We start from the raw sequence: 14,960 nt of genomic DNA on the forward strand, positions 1-14,960 counted from the left end.
TGTGCTTCTGAAGACGAAAGAAGTGCTGATGGTTCCAGCTTGTGACTAGGAGGCTGCATGTTTCAGGGAAGCAACCACTGTGCTCAGGGTGCCGAAGGCATCACTCAACCGAAAGAGCCACTTTTGCTGAGCAGGAGCAGTGTTGCTGGTAGCTTTGTCCAGACAGGCAGTATGCAGACACTGACTGAATTTCTGTCCCCACAGCTGCTGGATCTCTTTGACAGTGAAGACCCCAGAGAACGAGACTTCCTAAAGACTATTCTGCACAGGATCTATGGGAAGTTCCTGGGTCTGCGAGCATATGTGAGGCGGCAGATCAACAACATATTTTACAGGTGAGATGTTTCTTAGTGCCACTGGCCTAGTGAGCGAGTGGGACAATCCGGTGAGATAAATTTGGGGCACTAGGCTGTGATTTTCTCTGATCCAGACTGTGATTAGCTAAGTGACTCAGTTATGTCACACTGCTTTGGTAGGGATAACATTCACTTGTGCTTAAGAGCAGTAAGGATATGATAGCACTGTCTTCAGCACACATAGCAAATGTTGGGACCTGTGAGCTTTAGCTGATCTGGGGACCATGAATTTATTTGCTTCTATCTCTTACACCTTGCCCTGTCATCTTGGAGTTCTGTTATTTGCTAGAAAACTCCCCATCTCCAGTGTTTTTCCTTCCTTTTGCTTATCAAACTGTATCCAGTGTTTGGCAATGACCTCTCATTCTTCTTTTCTCTTTAGGTTCATCTATGAAACAGAGCACCACAATGGGATTGCAGAGCTGCTGGAAATCCTGGGAAGGTAAGGGCACTTTTGGAACTCCCAGAGGGCCCATAGTGAGTGAAACCTCCCAGCCCAGAGTGCTGCATGAGCTGGCAGTGCCCTCCTTCAGCAGTTCTTGCAGGAACCACCTCTTCCAGAGGATCTCAGTCTGATGAAGCACACAGTGGAAGTACTCTCCACCTTGCTGATAAATGCAGCGGTAGCCTTCTCCTCCCCAGATTTGTCTTCTGTTCTTCTGAATTTGAGTCCAGTCACACTTGCTGTCTTGCCTCAGAAGGCAGTAGAAGAGTTCCTCACAGCCCTGAGAAGCCTTAGCAGTGGGCAGCCTTCTCCATGGCTTCGACTGCCCTTCTGTTTGCAGCCCTCTCATGCCACCATCCTCCTGTTCTGTAAAGTACAAGCCTCGGGGACTGGGCTGCCTCTGTGCTGGCCTTCCCCAGACGTTCTGCTTAACTGTGTGTGGGCTCAGCCTGGCACAGAACAGAGCAGAGCCCAGGCCCCATCAGAGGCATTTCCCTGCCATGCCTGCTGAGGAAACACTCTCGCTGAGCATGGTATACAGGTTGGGCCCCAGTGACCACACTTCTTTTGGTGGGTGCTTTCTCAAGAGACTAATGAGAGCTAGGGCAAGCCACTGATTCTTCTGAGGTGAGAGATACTGTATTTCTGCTGGGTAAAGATGTTAATGAGACTCTTGTGTCTTCTCAGCATAATCAATGGGTTTGCTTTGCCTCTGAAGGAAGAGCACAAGATGTTCCTCATCAGAGTCTTGTTACCGCTGCACAAGGTGAAGTCTCTCAGTGTCTACCATCCGCAGGTGAGAAGTGCTTCAAGTTCCCAGGGCAGAATGTGATTCCTGCAAAAGCCATTGTTCAGGCTTGCTTATAGCTATTCACTGCGCTGCATTACTGTGTTGTACAAAGTTCTTGCTGTGAGATATTTTGGGCTCTGCACTAGTCCCTTACTGCAGTGGTTTGTCCCAGCCTTGCGGTGCCTGGGCCTGTATGTATACGTGTGTGCTTTTTGCCACTGGCTGATAGGAGGGTATCCTGCCATTTCCTGCTGACTTAATGCTGTGGCCTGCTTTGCCTTTCTGTGCTGGAAGTTTGTGAAATATCGGGGCCCTGCTGAAACCAGAGAGGTAAAATTCTGAGCTGCAGTCGTCAGCCTGTGCGTACGGTGTGTCAGCTGTTAGTCACTGCTGGATATGTGGATAAATCAGTGTGCTGGGCTGCTAGGCTGGTATAGAGATTAATTTCTTGCAATTTAGAATACATAGTAGAGGAGTAGAGAAGATCAGGACTCAGGCTAGGAAGTGAAAAAGTATGGGTACTGAGCAGTGATGTCTGTTCTCCCAGCCTTGTTTTTATGGGGCAGGGCTTTGTGATAGTCAGGTTTGTCCCTTCCCATGTGTGCAGCTGTGCTTGCATTTGAATGTGTTAGCTGCAGACTGCTCTAGGTGGCTCACGTTTTATCCTTTATGCTGCATGAATGTCCTGAGCTCAGGCCCTGCCTGCTTGGTCTTAGAGCCTTCACTTGCTGTCAGAAGAACTGGATTTGTTTGGAGCTGCAACTGTCTGCTCGTCACACACACTGTGGAGGGCATAATGTGACTTCCAGCCTAGGGTGGTGGTGGCACTTTAATCTCAGGTACACTTAAGGAAGCTCTAATCTTGCCATGTTTTTTTCCTACAGTTGGCGTACTGTGTTGTACAGTTCTTGGAGAAAGACAGCAGCTTGACAGAGCCAGTGAGTAACCTTGCTTAATCTCTGTGTGTCAGTCAAGTCCCAAAAAGCTTCACAGCTTCCTTAGAGTACAGCAAGGGTGAAAAAAGGCTAAAGAGGCTGGGAGTCAACTGGATTGTTTACTGGGTTTGCCTGGTTCCCTGTGGGCAGAAGGGGCTGTGCTGCTCATGTGCAAGCCTTTAGCATTCTCTCCTGAAAGCTTCAGGAAGGTGGGCTATAGTCTTCCTTTGTGCTTCAGATCTTGGTGTAGCAGAAGGAACACTATACCAAGCTCTCCTTTCAGGGCAGAGCTTTCAGCTAGCGACAGATGCTGCAGAGACAAAACACATGGCCATCTGATATCTCATGGAACCAGCGTGATCTTGTGGGGGCCCTGAAATAGTAAGAGTTCACTCCAGACTGCCAGAGTTGGCTGAAAAACTGCGGGGATGAGGTTAGGGACACAAAGGTCTACTTAGGCAAGCCACTGTTCCTTGATGAAAGTATTCTCTTTCCTACTCTAGCATCAGTTTGCTACCTCCATAGTGTTAAGTCACATTGTAGATGCATTTGCCTTCAGGATGTAGTGCTGGGAAACAGCAGCTTCTAAAATGTGTGAGCAGTGTAGATGGGGACCTCACACATTCCAGTTACTGGCTGAACAGACCTGCAGTGTTAACCAGGCTATATGCTGGCTTGGCAGAGGGTGCAAGCAGGAGACAAGTGTTTCTCCACCCACTGCAGGCCAGGAAATGTCTTCTACAGAGCTGAGCTTCACAGCCTCAAAACAGCAGATGGCCAAAGAACGCGTGCTTGTGTCACTGTAGCAGGGAGCACCAGAAAGTGTGAGCATTTTAATGAGTAACGCTAGCTGAGGTCGTTCTGTTCTCTGGCTGAAATGTGTGCGTTCATGGTGAGCCTGACTGTGCTCAGTGGAAGCCAGTCGGCTGTTGTCAGCTTTCTGGCTCCTCAGCTCTGACACCAGCAGTGCTGAAGCAGACTTCCCAGCTTTTCCTTTAAATGTGGGTCCTCCATTTCCTGTGTTCCCAAAAGCCTGCTCTGAAACAAACTGCATAAAGTAGCTTCCTGATCATGCTGAGTACTTCCTGTGGCTGACATCCAGCCCAACAGCCTCCTGCCAAAGCACTTACTGTAGGGTGAGGGAGAAGAGAGAAATAGAAATCTGTCAATATTTCCAGAATTCATTCTGCAGCTTATTTAAATAGTAAAGCTCCATAGCTCATCACTGCTTCCTGGGTAATGGGTTAGTGGCCCCTGGATTAGAGACCCAGCTCTGTTTTGGTGCTTGTGGTAAGCCGTGGGAAGATCCAATTTCATTACCTTCAGTGGGTATTGCGTTGGGTCTCAACCAGACATACCAAGGCCATATCACCACAGGTTGTGTCCTGTTGAAGCATTCTGCTTGTGACGGTTTTGAATAGACTCCTGAGATGACTGGGGTTATTGAAGTCTTGAAGAATTACAGGGCCTGTGCATCAGCAAGGCTCCGAATGCACTAAGAGATGTTGCCACCAGTGCTGGAAGGAGGCCAGATCACTCACTAGGTCCACACTCACTTAGAGTGGGCCTCCCAGAAGCTTGCTCAGCAAGGCTTGACATGGTAGCTCTTGTGTTAACAGCAGTCTGAATGACTGCCAGGTGAGCAAGGCCTCAGATGTGCTCAGTAATAGCAAAGACAGACTCGACACACCTCACACCACCTTAGCTGTAGGAGAAATTATGTCTGAGTCACTGAAGCTAACTCTTGCCTGAATGGCAGACCTGAGTAATGACAAACACTGAGGATACCAAACTATTGGCTTCTCAAGCCTTGAGTTGGTGGAAACATAATGCTCAGATGTTTCTAATCTTGCTGTTGCATTGCCCACCACTGTCCCTCCACTGCTGTGAACTTCCTCTTGAGTGCTGGCTTCGGGATCGGGTTGCTGAAGTACACAGAGTTTGAAAGAGCAACTCCTACTGCCAGCTGTGTGTGAATCTAGTGTCCACAGAGTTAGCATTTCTGTCAATGCTGTACCAATGGCTCCAACAGAGTGAAGGTCCACAGGATCTTGGATCCTGCCTTTGACTGTGTCTAGAAGCAGATGGGTAGGGAAGGAAGCTATATTAAAAATAAATAAATAAAATCAGGTGGGATATAGCCCTTCCCCTAGTATATTCTTCCAGTATCTTGTAAGCAATAGTTTACTCAGCCAGAAATTGCATCTGCATTGTCGTATTTAAATATCACCATTAGGTGTACCCTCCATAAACTTGTCTACTCCCTTCTGGAGTGTGTTTGGACTTTGAGTCTCCACAAAGCCTTGCAAGAATGAGCTCCATAATCCAATTACTTCTGTGTGAAATGGTACTTCCTTTTCCTTGTCCCAAATCCATCCATTGCATTATTTATTGGGTGCTCCCCAGTGTTCAAGTTCTGTGGTGTATTGAGTCATGATTCCTCAGCGACCTTCTCCATAGCATTTCCAATTTTACTAGTTGATGTTCCATGGTTGCTCTGCACCATCTGCCAGCTGCTGCCCACTCTGGTTTGAGCCTTCCATGTTAAGCCGTGTTTGGGGAAAAAAAAGTGGTTCTAAGTTTTGTCCTTGTAGTACAGAATTGTAGCAGCCTGGGCAGTGCTGTTGTGTTGCGTGTAACTTGGCAGAGTTTGGGCTTTTCTCTTCTTTCTTCCCTGGTAATCCACCCTGACTTTCTGAGAAAGCCTATTCTGTTACTTCCTCCTCTCTGCTGTTGTGACCAGACTCTTAAGAATTTATTTCACAGCTGGTGTTAACTTTCAGCCTCTAACACTGTCTCTGTACCCTCCCTACTCAGGTGATTGTGGGCTTGCTGAAGTTCTGGCCGAAAACTCACAGTCCCAAGGAGGTGATGTTTTTAAATGAGCTGGAGGAGATCCTGGACGTGATTGAGCCATCTGAGTTTGTGAAAGTTATGGAGCCCTTGTTCAGGCAGTTGGCCAAGTGTGTCTCCAGCCCACACTTCCAGGTGGGTTGCAGCTCGGGGAGGGGATAGGGCACTGTCTTGTAACCCGCTTGGCATGTGAGGGTGACACCACAGCTTTTGGGCTTGTCTTTGTGGATCAGTGGCACATGGAGGTGTGACCAGGGTGAGTATTGGGGTGACATGTGGTGGGAGGCGGTGAGAATCCTCACCACAACCACAGAGCAAGCTGATCCGAAGAGAAAACAAAGCGGATTGGTGTAGCCCCTCCTGCTGCACCGTGCTGTTCAGCACCATGTATTGCAGCAGGCTGGGGCTGGAGCAGAGGTGCTCTGCCACCTCCTGTTTTGGCTAGCAAACATAGAGGAGATCCATCCAGTGTCACCCTGTTGCAGTAAAATCCAGCTGGCTGCAGTATTGGGGGAGGCCAACCAAAGAGACAGTGTGCAGAGAAGGTACTTTGTATTATTCTGGTGTAGGTGGTAAAGAGTGAGGTATACTGAAAAAGTGCTAGAGTCTGCTTCTTCCTTGTTCCCACTGAAGGGAAGCTGGCTGTAGTACCAGGCTAAAACAATCTCTGTGGCTGGTAGTCTTAAGGTTTAAAATATCCAGGGTGGTAGGACCTGCTAGTAGCTCCTAGCAGGTGTTCTTGGCTCACTGGTTTAGGTTGCCATGAAGAGTACCCTGGAAGAAGATAGCTTGCTGGTGAAACACATGCCTGACCCAGGTATGAGTGGGGTGTTAAATAGTGACATAGCCCTCCCCTGGAGTGAGTGTGACTGCACAGTGAGGCAGACTGGCTTCAGTCTGTCTTTTGGTACAGAGAGGTACAAAGTCATGTATTTACAAGCCAAAAATGAGGTCGGTCTAGGTCACGTGCGTACATAAAAGATCACTGTTTCCTGGAAAGGACTAGGGGAGCCTGATGGAAACCAGCTGGACATGGATTACTGGTGTGGTGATGGGAGCAAAAGGACTAACGTGACCTTTGGGTGTGGAAGGAGCTACCATAGGGAACTAAGGAGCTTGAATAAAGTAGGATAAAGGCTGGAGGAGAGGCATCCTGTACTTGATAGCAGCCCTCATCTGCTGCCAACTCTTTACAAAACAAGACTGAAAAACCTGGAGAAGGTGCAAACACTTTACAGCCTGAGAAAGTTAACCCCAAAGGTGTCCCATACAGTCAGGCTGAAGAGTCTCTGTGTCTGCAGCTTGTCTGAGAGCAAAAATAGGAATTGGCTTCTTGGCAAGTCTGAACACCTTGGTGGGCGAGAGTTTTCTCTGAGTGGATTGTGTGTTAATCTAGCAGACAAAGGCTTAACAACATCTAATAGCTGGAAACCAAAGCTAGGTAAGTGAACACAAGGTGAGTTTCACTTTGTTTACTCACGTGGAACAAAACGTTAAGGGGATATAGTGAGTTCTCCATCATCTGAAATATAAAACTGAGACTGGATGTCTCTCTTCCTAAGTTTTCAAGCCATTCTCAAGCTAGCACTAAACGCAGAAATTAGCTTGGTGATGTGCATTGCCCAGATTTGTGGTTAAATATGAAGAGTTGTGGTTGAATCTATCACTATGTGGACACTTGTTAGACTTGTTTGTCTTGTTAGAGCAGGATGGCTGCCCCAAGATTTTCTATGTTTTCATCCTTACTAAATCAGGGGGATGAACTGTGGGCCTGGTGACTGAAGCATGCTCCAAAGCCCAGAGAGACTCTGTTGTGGGGAAGACCAGGGAGGAATGGGAGGAATGGAGCTTTACAGAGGACAGTCTGAGGAAACGAAGGAGTCTTGGAGATAGTCTGAGCTGGGACCTGGAGTGGATGACATTACTGTCCTCAAGTGTTGTGTGAAGGGTGTTGGAGTCATCAGTACATCGACGGTAGGCTTGTCTAGTCAAGAACGTGAGGTTTTCCCCAGGAAAGTGAGAAGTGTCTGGCAGAGGCTAAGGGAAAGAAAGCTGGGCAGCAGGGGTGAATGGCCTTGTAGAAGCTGGCGGTCAGCCCTGCTGCCTGCGCTGTGGGGAAGCATTTGCTCCTCGGCTGGGTGGTGGCAAGCTCTGGTCTCAGCACTGCACAGTTTCCCTGTGCACCACAGGTGTTACTGGAAGGAGCCTCTCCAAGGATGGCTTTCTCTCCCACTGCAGGTGGCAGAGCGAGCGCTATACTATTGGAACAACGAATATATCATGAGTCTGATCAGCGATAACGCAGCCAAAATTCTCCCGATCATGTTTCCAGCGCTCTACAAGAACTCCAAGAGTCACTGGAACAAGTAGGTCTTTCCGCATGCCCTGGCACTTGCTGTGCATGCAGGATTGCTTGACCTACTAGCGATCTTGGGGCATGCTGCTACAGTGCAATGACGCATGGCGCTCGGTGACACCAGGTGCTGAGCCAGAGGGGGTTGTTAGTGGTGTCAGCATGGAAAAGTGCCACAGCAGACCACAGTGGCCTGCTTCTGCAAGGGGTCAGGCACCTGCAATGACCTGCCTTGGGGCCATTGAGTCTACCCAGAGTTTGATACCTGCATATCACTAATGCTGCTGGTCTCTTGGAGGTGTGTAGTAGGTTTTCCAGCTGACTTCTGGCTGCTTGTTAACTAATGATGACCCATATGCTCTCCATGACCAGAGACCTTGGCTAATGCAGTGCCTGACTCCTTGAGTTCAGGAAGAACGGAGAAAGCAGAACTAACCGGGCAGATGTTCCATGTCAAATTATTGCCCTCTGTGTCTGATTCCTCAATTCTAGTCTGTTTTATGGTTCTCCCATCAACTTCCTTTCTTCCGACTGCCTCTTCAGTCACTAACCTGCCTTACCTGGTTAATTCAAGTTGTAAAACTCACTTCCTTTTAATGAATTAGCTGAAAATACTCAGTCCACAGCTGAGATCCTAAAATCTTCCAGCAAAAAGCACAAGACAACAAAAAAAACCTCATCTTCCCCTATCCTAGAGGGTGGAAAAAAGCAAAATAATGAATTCTAGGGAGGCTGGGCAAGTCCAGGGCTTAGGAGTATACTGTGGTAGCAAAGACAGGGTTGTGAGGTGGAACTTGTTTGCAGAGAGCTCGCCACCGGTCTGCTGTTTGACTGCTTCCTTCTCTTCATTGTATCAGGAAGCACGAACTTGAGCCACCAGTCAAGGGTGCTCTAAAGACTGGGGGTAGACACAGCCGTGCAGACATGAATGCACATAGCATGTGTGCACAGGCATATGCATGTGCAGACGGGCACATACATGCATGCACATACATGTATGATGCATGTGCACATATGCATGTGTGCATCCAAACAGATGTGCACAGACACACTCTCACTCAGTGTTACTGCCCCTCCTGATCAGAGTTCAGAAAAGGACTTTATGTTCTTGTCTGAAACCCTTCACCAGTTCTGTTTCCTTCTTGCACCAGTCAAGATTCATGATTCTGCTGTTTCTGTCTTTTCTTCTTGTCTCCTTCCCAGTAGTATGGCAGAGGAAGTCCTGAAGGTGTTTTCCTCTTATTTCTCCTTGTCTTTGTTTTAGCACTAGCCACATCTTCTCAGGGCAGGTTGAGTACCTCAGATTCTCCTCTTCCCTCCCATAGCTCGTCTACTCCAACACTTTGTCAGACAGCCTGCATAAGTCCAAATAGGGCTGTAGCTCTCTTCCTTATTCCATCTGTAGAGCTGGCGAGGCACAGAGCTTCATCTACTGAGTCTCTCATCTTTTGCCTCTGGGTCAGGTATTCCAGAGACAGCTTCAATACTTGTTTTTATTCCCTGGGAGAGTTCTTGTCCCAGAGAGAGCTCACACACAGTGCAACCTGTCCATAAATTGCTGACACGAAGTTGGCTTTTCTTCTGTGGTATTCTTTGTGCTGGTTCCCATCTCTACAGGGCTGCTGAATGTCTGTCTTTTGGGCAACTCAGTGACAAAGCTCATGACTGAATACTGGGCAGCCCAAAAAAGTAATTGTGTATATGCAAGGTGAACTGTGGGAGGCACTAAAGCTAGATTAGGTAAAGCCCCCTTGAGAACAGCCCTGAGCAGGTCCCTTCCTTTCCAGTTTCTAACTACAAGAAATAAATGCGTGAATGCATATTTTTGCACTCATTAGTCTGACCACAGTAGAGCAGACCTGTCCCAGTGGTCTTCTCTTTCTTCTCCGTCTCTTTCTCCCTGTGCAATAGTCTGCTGTGTTTGTGGAGGGGGTTTTCCCATGCTAAGGGCTGAGACTGTGTGAAAATCTATTGTCACATTGCTGTAGTATATGAGTTGCTGCTGCTGTTAGCTCTTGGCTGTGCTGCTGGTGCTAACTCAGGGCTGAGAATCTGGAGGATACCACCATGACTTGTTTTCCTTTCCTCATTTCTTTGCAGGACAATCCATGGGCTGATCTACAATGCACTGAAGCTGTTCATGGAGATGAACCAAAAGCTTTTTGATGACTGCACGCAGCAATACAAGGCAGAGAAGCAGAAGTGAGTAAGAGGTTCTTGCCAAGTAACTTGAGCTCATCCTGGAGTCTCCTTGGGGTACAGTAACAGATGGTAGATGCCAGTAGGCAGAGGGGAAATGGAAAGGTGGTGCAACTCATTTTGTCAAAAAATAGGATTCCTCGGTAATAACTATATGTAGGGATGAGAAGAGGTAAAATGTGTGCCTGATAAAAATCCTTTCAGTTCTGCTGAAGCAGGTAGCTTGGAAAAGTTTGCTGGGTCATGAGGAAATAAATTGCAATGTAGAAGATACTCAGCTTTGCAGAGACACTTATGCTCTGCCTTGGCAATATTTACCAGTTTGCATATGTCATAGTGACGCCAGTGGAATCGTGCTGCTTTAGAAAGACTTTTCTGAAGAGCTTTGCTGCAGTGAGCATAATGGCATCTTTCATGTCACAGGACGCTTTCAATTTTCCCGTAATAAAGATGGAATAATACCTGGAATTTCAAAGAGCAAATGGTGGGGATAAAATCTGAGCTCAGCAAGTACCTGTGCCATGATGCCTTGAAGAAGAAAAAACTCCCCTTTTTCTGCTTCCTTGTGCTGGTTTTGGTGCTTGTATGACTTGCCTTGGTGAGCTGAGTCAGTTCAGTAAGCTAGAAGGAAACTTTTTTATTTTTTCCTGGGTCTGTTTTCTGCTGACTTAGTGACATAAAATAGTGCTTCTCATTCCTGGATGAGCCAGGGCTGCTACAAGGGGGGCGGTGGGGAGAGCGGGACTAACCCTTGATGGCAGTGGGGAGCTGTGGGATACACTCAGTTGTTTTGTGAAATAGTAATAAATAACAAAGTTGAGATATGAATCGGAGCTTGGGTAACCTGCATATGGAGAAAGTAAGGTTTTGTTAACATCTAAATTGGGAGCAAGCAAGATTTTTTTTTTTCTGATTCTAGGGCATTTGTGAAGCCCACAATGTCTGCACATATATTTCAAGTCACAGTGATGGCACATTTACTATGAGATCTACCTGGTGTTCCATCAGGAGCTTTTTCTACCTGTTTAGCTTTTACCCATGCTGACCTGCTGAGGGTGACTGTTCCCAGCATTGGTGTGTGGCTGATGGATGATTGTTCTGGAAAAGGTCAACAAAGCAGCTCAGAACTGTCCAAGAAATGGATGGGTAGAGCTGCACTGTTTTCTGCTCACATTAAGATGATATTTTTCTCTAGTGCCTCTCTGCCTAATTATGCTTCTGAAAACCTTGTGTTCAGTTTTTATCAAGGATATACCTTTTGCTCTCCTGGGTAACCAAATTTGGTAAAATGTCAATTGAAACCTTGGTGGGTGGGATGTAAAAATGTCTTTTAGCAGCTGAATCTGAGATGAGTTTACCTACAGTGAGCATGATACAATTCCTCAGCTAAGTGGGATTTCCCTGCCACAGGGACCCAGCTAAGGAGACCTTTCTGGGCGAAAACAAGAAGGCTCAACTCTGCTGTCTCTAGCACAACATTAGCAGCTGTTCCTGGCTTGAGAAGTGTGAAAAGGTCCCCCTCTGAAGGGATGCTTGAGCTGGGAGAGAAAGTTGTGAAAGGTCTGTGGGGACAGGCTGGGAAACAACTAGAAAGGGAAATCGGTGGCAGAAGGGAATGGGGTAGGACAGCAGGCTGGGGGGGAAGAGCAGCTTGTCTGGGCAAGGAGGTAGAGACTTTGGGCAGAGGTACAGTTTGGGGGTGGTGGTGGTAGTGTTATTCTCAATGTCAATGGGTAGTAGGAATGGGATGGGCAAAGGGAACAAATTAGAGGAGGAGAAGTGAGGAGATCGGGGTTTGTTGGGCAAGGGGCCTTGGACTGGACAGGATGTAGGGCAATGGTGGGGGAAAAGAGCATGCACTTGGGATGATGGATTAGAAACCTGGGTTTACTAGAGCAGTATGCCTGAGTTCTTTGCTGAAGTCCATTGTGAAAATGTCATCTTTTCCCTCCATGTCTTTTAAAATATCCAAGAAATATAAGGAAATCCATGCGCACTTAACACTGCAGCTGCATGTTCTGGTGTGTAATAGAATAAGTCATTGCTGGAATGAACGGGGTTAGAAAAAGCATGTTTCACAGGCAGGAGAAAATGTTGTTTAGTGGTGTCTCCCTGGTGGAATGAGACTGTTTCGTAGCTGAAGAGTCTGCCTTAGAGTTTGGGGTGCCATTCCTGCACTTTCCCTACCTGCTCTTCTTTCCACAGAGTGCTGCGACCTGCTCTGGTGAGCAGCAGGTCCCGTTGCCTCCCTTCCAGTAGAGAAGACATGCTGCATCCGCAGCTCATTTCTGCTGCCTCGCTGGCAGAGCTGACTGCAGGCCATGCCTATCAGTGGACAGTAATGTGGCATTGTAGTCAATTGCCGTTTTCTTTTCAAACGTGGAGACTTAAACCGAGTAGAAATAGTACTTTTTTTTTCTAATAAAAACCTGTGAGGCTGTGATGTTGAGTGCCTCCGGAGTAAAGCAGCGTGCTGAAGGCTGTCTGGGGGAATGCTGGCTGGATTACTATAATGCAGGAGTGACCTTTAACTGTGCAATGCCTTGCTTTTTCCACAGGACCTCAGCCTTATTCAGTGAGACTGACGAGTTTGAAATGCTGAGGCTTCTTTAGCGTAGACAGAAAAAGGAAGAGAGACCTATGAAGTGTTTTCACAATGAGCCGCTAGAAACCTTGTGCTATGAACTAGAAAATAGCACATGTGGGAAAGACTGCACATGTGAACAAAGCCAGTAAATGTGAAACAGTGAAAAGGAGAGAGCTCGTAGGTACACAGCTGGGCTGCAACCAGATGTTGAGAGGCCTGCTCAGAAAAGGCTGAGCTGTGTTTTTAATTATTTACCATGCCTACAAGTGACATGCCAGCTCAGGCCTGTCCCTCCTGCACCCCTGGCTGTGCAGCTGTAGCCGAGGCTGGTCATGGAGGGACAGACTCTCCCCGGGACATGTGGGGAGGCTCTCTGCTGTTCGGTGCAGATGGACTGACTGCGCCTTACTAATCTCCCCAGGCATCTTGAAGCTCTTTGAATTATCAGAACCCTTCAGAAAACAGTGGGGAGGTTGGGGCAGATAGATAGTGTCTTGTCCTGAACGTGCCCTTCTGTAAAAGTGCAAGGGCCTTGAACGCCGCCTTTCAAGAAGTGTGGCATCAGCGTGCCCTGGGGCCACCCTGACACCTGACATCTCTCTGGTAGCAGCTACCTTGCCTCCTTCAGTGTAGGCCACAGCAGCAGAAAGGAGAAGATACCTCCCAATATAGCTCTTCTTTTCCAAATGTCCTGCCAATGGCTTTCTCATACTGCTAGTAATGGGGTCAGGAATGAAGGGAGCTGATGAGGTGCACATCACCTAGAAAGCAGGGCTGGGGGTGCTGCTTCCTTAGACTCAGCACTGTCCTGTGAGGCATTGCTGTTTAGAAAGGTAGGATCCTCCAAAGACTCACGTGGATGAGTGACACTTTCAGATAAACTGCAATGGAAATGTCCTAGTGTAGGAGGTAAAGGTAGGCTGATTGTGAGGTTGGGAGGAAGCTTCCCCTATAGAGGGATGTTGGACAGCCGTAATACTACAGTTAAGTCAATGTGGCACCAAAATAAAGATGAAACTTTGTTTCATTCTTTGGAAATACTTGTTTGGCTGAAAAGAGTGATCACAGGTGTAAAGCTTTCAGATTTCTAGAAGCGCTGCTTTTAGACCAAGTATTCTCTTTGCAAGGTGGTCTTTTGCAATATCAGCTGAGCACGATGGGTGAACTGGTGGATCTCAAAGTGCGATGAGGAATGGAGGGCTTCCCTGATGCTATTCAGACTGCTTTGGTGATCTGAAAGGAAAGAACTGGTGCTAGAGATGCATGGAGCTGAATGACTGGATGAGTGCCCTTGGCTCACTGTGTACCAGACCAGTAATGTGATATAGTCTGGCCAAACAAAATGATCTTTGTTACACCCTTACATGGCATGGCGGTAGACACAATACCGGCAAAGTAGGCATTGCTTTGGAGAGGCAGTGGCCTTCATGATGTGAGGGCCTTTGTGGACAGACATATTGGTCTACATTTCCAGTGGCAAGATTGGAGTAGTAAGTATGTTTCTGTTTACCAGACATTAAAAAGGATTCTGAAGAAATTGGGGATGAGGCAGGAAAGAGCTAGGAAGATCAGTGCTAACTCCTGGTCACAGTCCCCTGCAGAGATCTCCAGAGCTCTGTCAGAAAATGAGGTGTGGTTATTCATCTGGGGTTTGTTTATTTTGGTTTGGGTTTGTTTTTTTTTTTTGACCCTATGCTCTCTGATGGAGTAGTCTGCTGCTTGAATGCTTGGCAGCTTCATTCTCATTTTTAGCCTCCTTTCTTAATATATTTCAAGAGTGTGAGGTGATTACAGGGTATAAGAACTTCCTTAGCATGAATAGATAGGGCACTAGAGAGACCAGTAGCTGGGATGAAAGCCACGTAGTTAGTTAAAATCAGAAATAAAGCAGAGCTTTTAGTGCAGATGTTTAAAATGTAGAAGAGACTAACAAGGAGTGGTGGATGCTCGCCTCTGTTTGCAGAGGATGTTCACTGCTCTGGTATTTACAGGTGGCCCAGTTGAACAGTCACTTAAGGTCTGTGCCAAAATCTCTGCTAAGTTCAAGAGCTGTGCCTGGGGTTTGGGCAGCTCTCTGGTGTGTTGTGGCCAGAGGGAGAGGGAACTGTGGGCAGTTGAGCCCCAGCTTTACTGGAAATGGCAGTTTGTCCCTCTGCAGCTGTGGGGCATCAGGAAAATGTGTGTTTGACGTCCAAACTGGTGTCATTGCTTTAGTCCAGAAACTAGTCGTTCTGGTCCACTCCTGCGGCACAAAGCCAGGGAAAAAGTACCTGTGCAGCCCACTGCTGCCACCCTGTGCTCTGAGGTTGAGCGAGGAGTGTGCCTGCCTACCTCCTGCTAGCTGCAGTGTGTCCCTTCTTTTTGCCACATCTCACCTGTAGATAGAATTAGGGGTCTCTGAAGGACAGAGCAGCTCTTCCCCTTGCCTGTGCTTTTCTGCTG

The 14,960-nt window shown here is 47.5% G+C and overlaps 1 protein-coding gene across 3 annotated transcripts in view; it reads left to right on the forward strand.

Moving 5' to 3' along the window:
* PPP2R5D (protein phosphatase 2 regulatory subunit B'delta) overlaps positions 1-14,960 on the forward strand; it is a 28,579-nt gene that overhangs the window by 12,267 nt on the left and 1,352 nt on the right. For all 3 annotated transcript variants that reach the window (XM_075496661.1, XM_075496662.1, XM_075496663.1), the window contains 7 exons: positions 205-335; positions 739-798; positions 1,489-1,597; positions 2,476-2,529; positions 5,344-5,514; positions 7,618-7,745; positions 9,833-9,934. In XM_075496661.1, the coding sequence (XP_075352776.1) occupies positions 205-335; positions 739-798; positions 1,489-1,597; positions 2,476-2,529; positions 5,344-5,514; positions 7,618-7,745; positions 9,833-9,934 (755 nt within the window). The remainder of the gene's footprint in view (positions 1-204; positions 336-738; positions 799-1,488; positions 1,598-2,475; positions 2,530-5,343; positions 5,515-7,617; positions 7,746-9,832; positions 9,935-14,960) is intronic.

The sequence above is a fragment of the Mycteria americana genome, chromosome 3, assembly GCF_035582795.1.
Source record: "Mycteria americana isolate JAX WOST 10 ecotype Jacksonville Zoo and Gardens chromosome 3, USCA_MyAme_1.0, whole genome shotgun sequence".
Classification (NCBI taxonomy): domain Eukaryota; kingdom Metazoa; phylum Chordata; class Aves; order Ciconiiformes; family Ciconiidae; genus Mycteria; species Mycteria americana.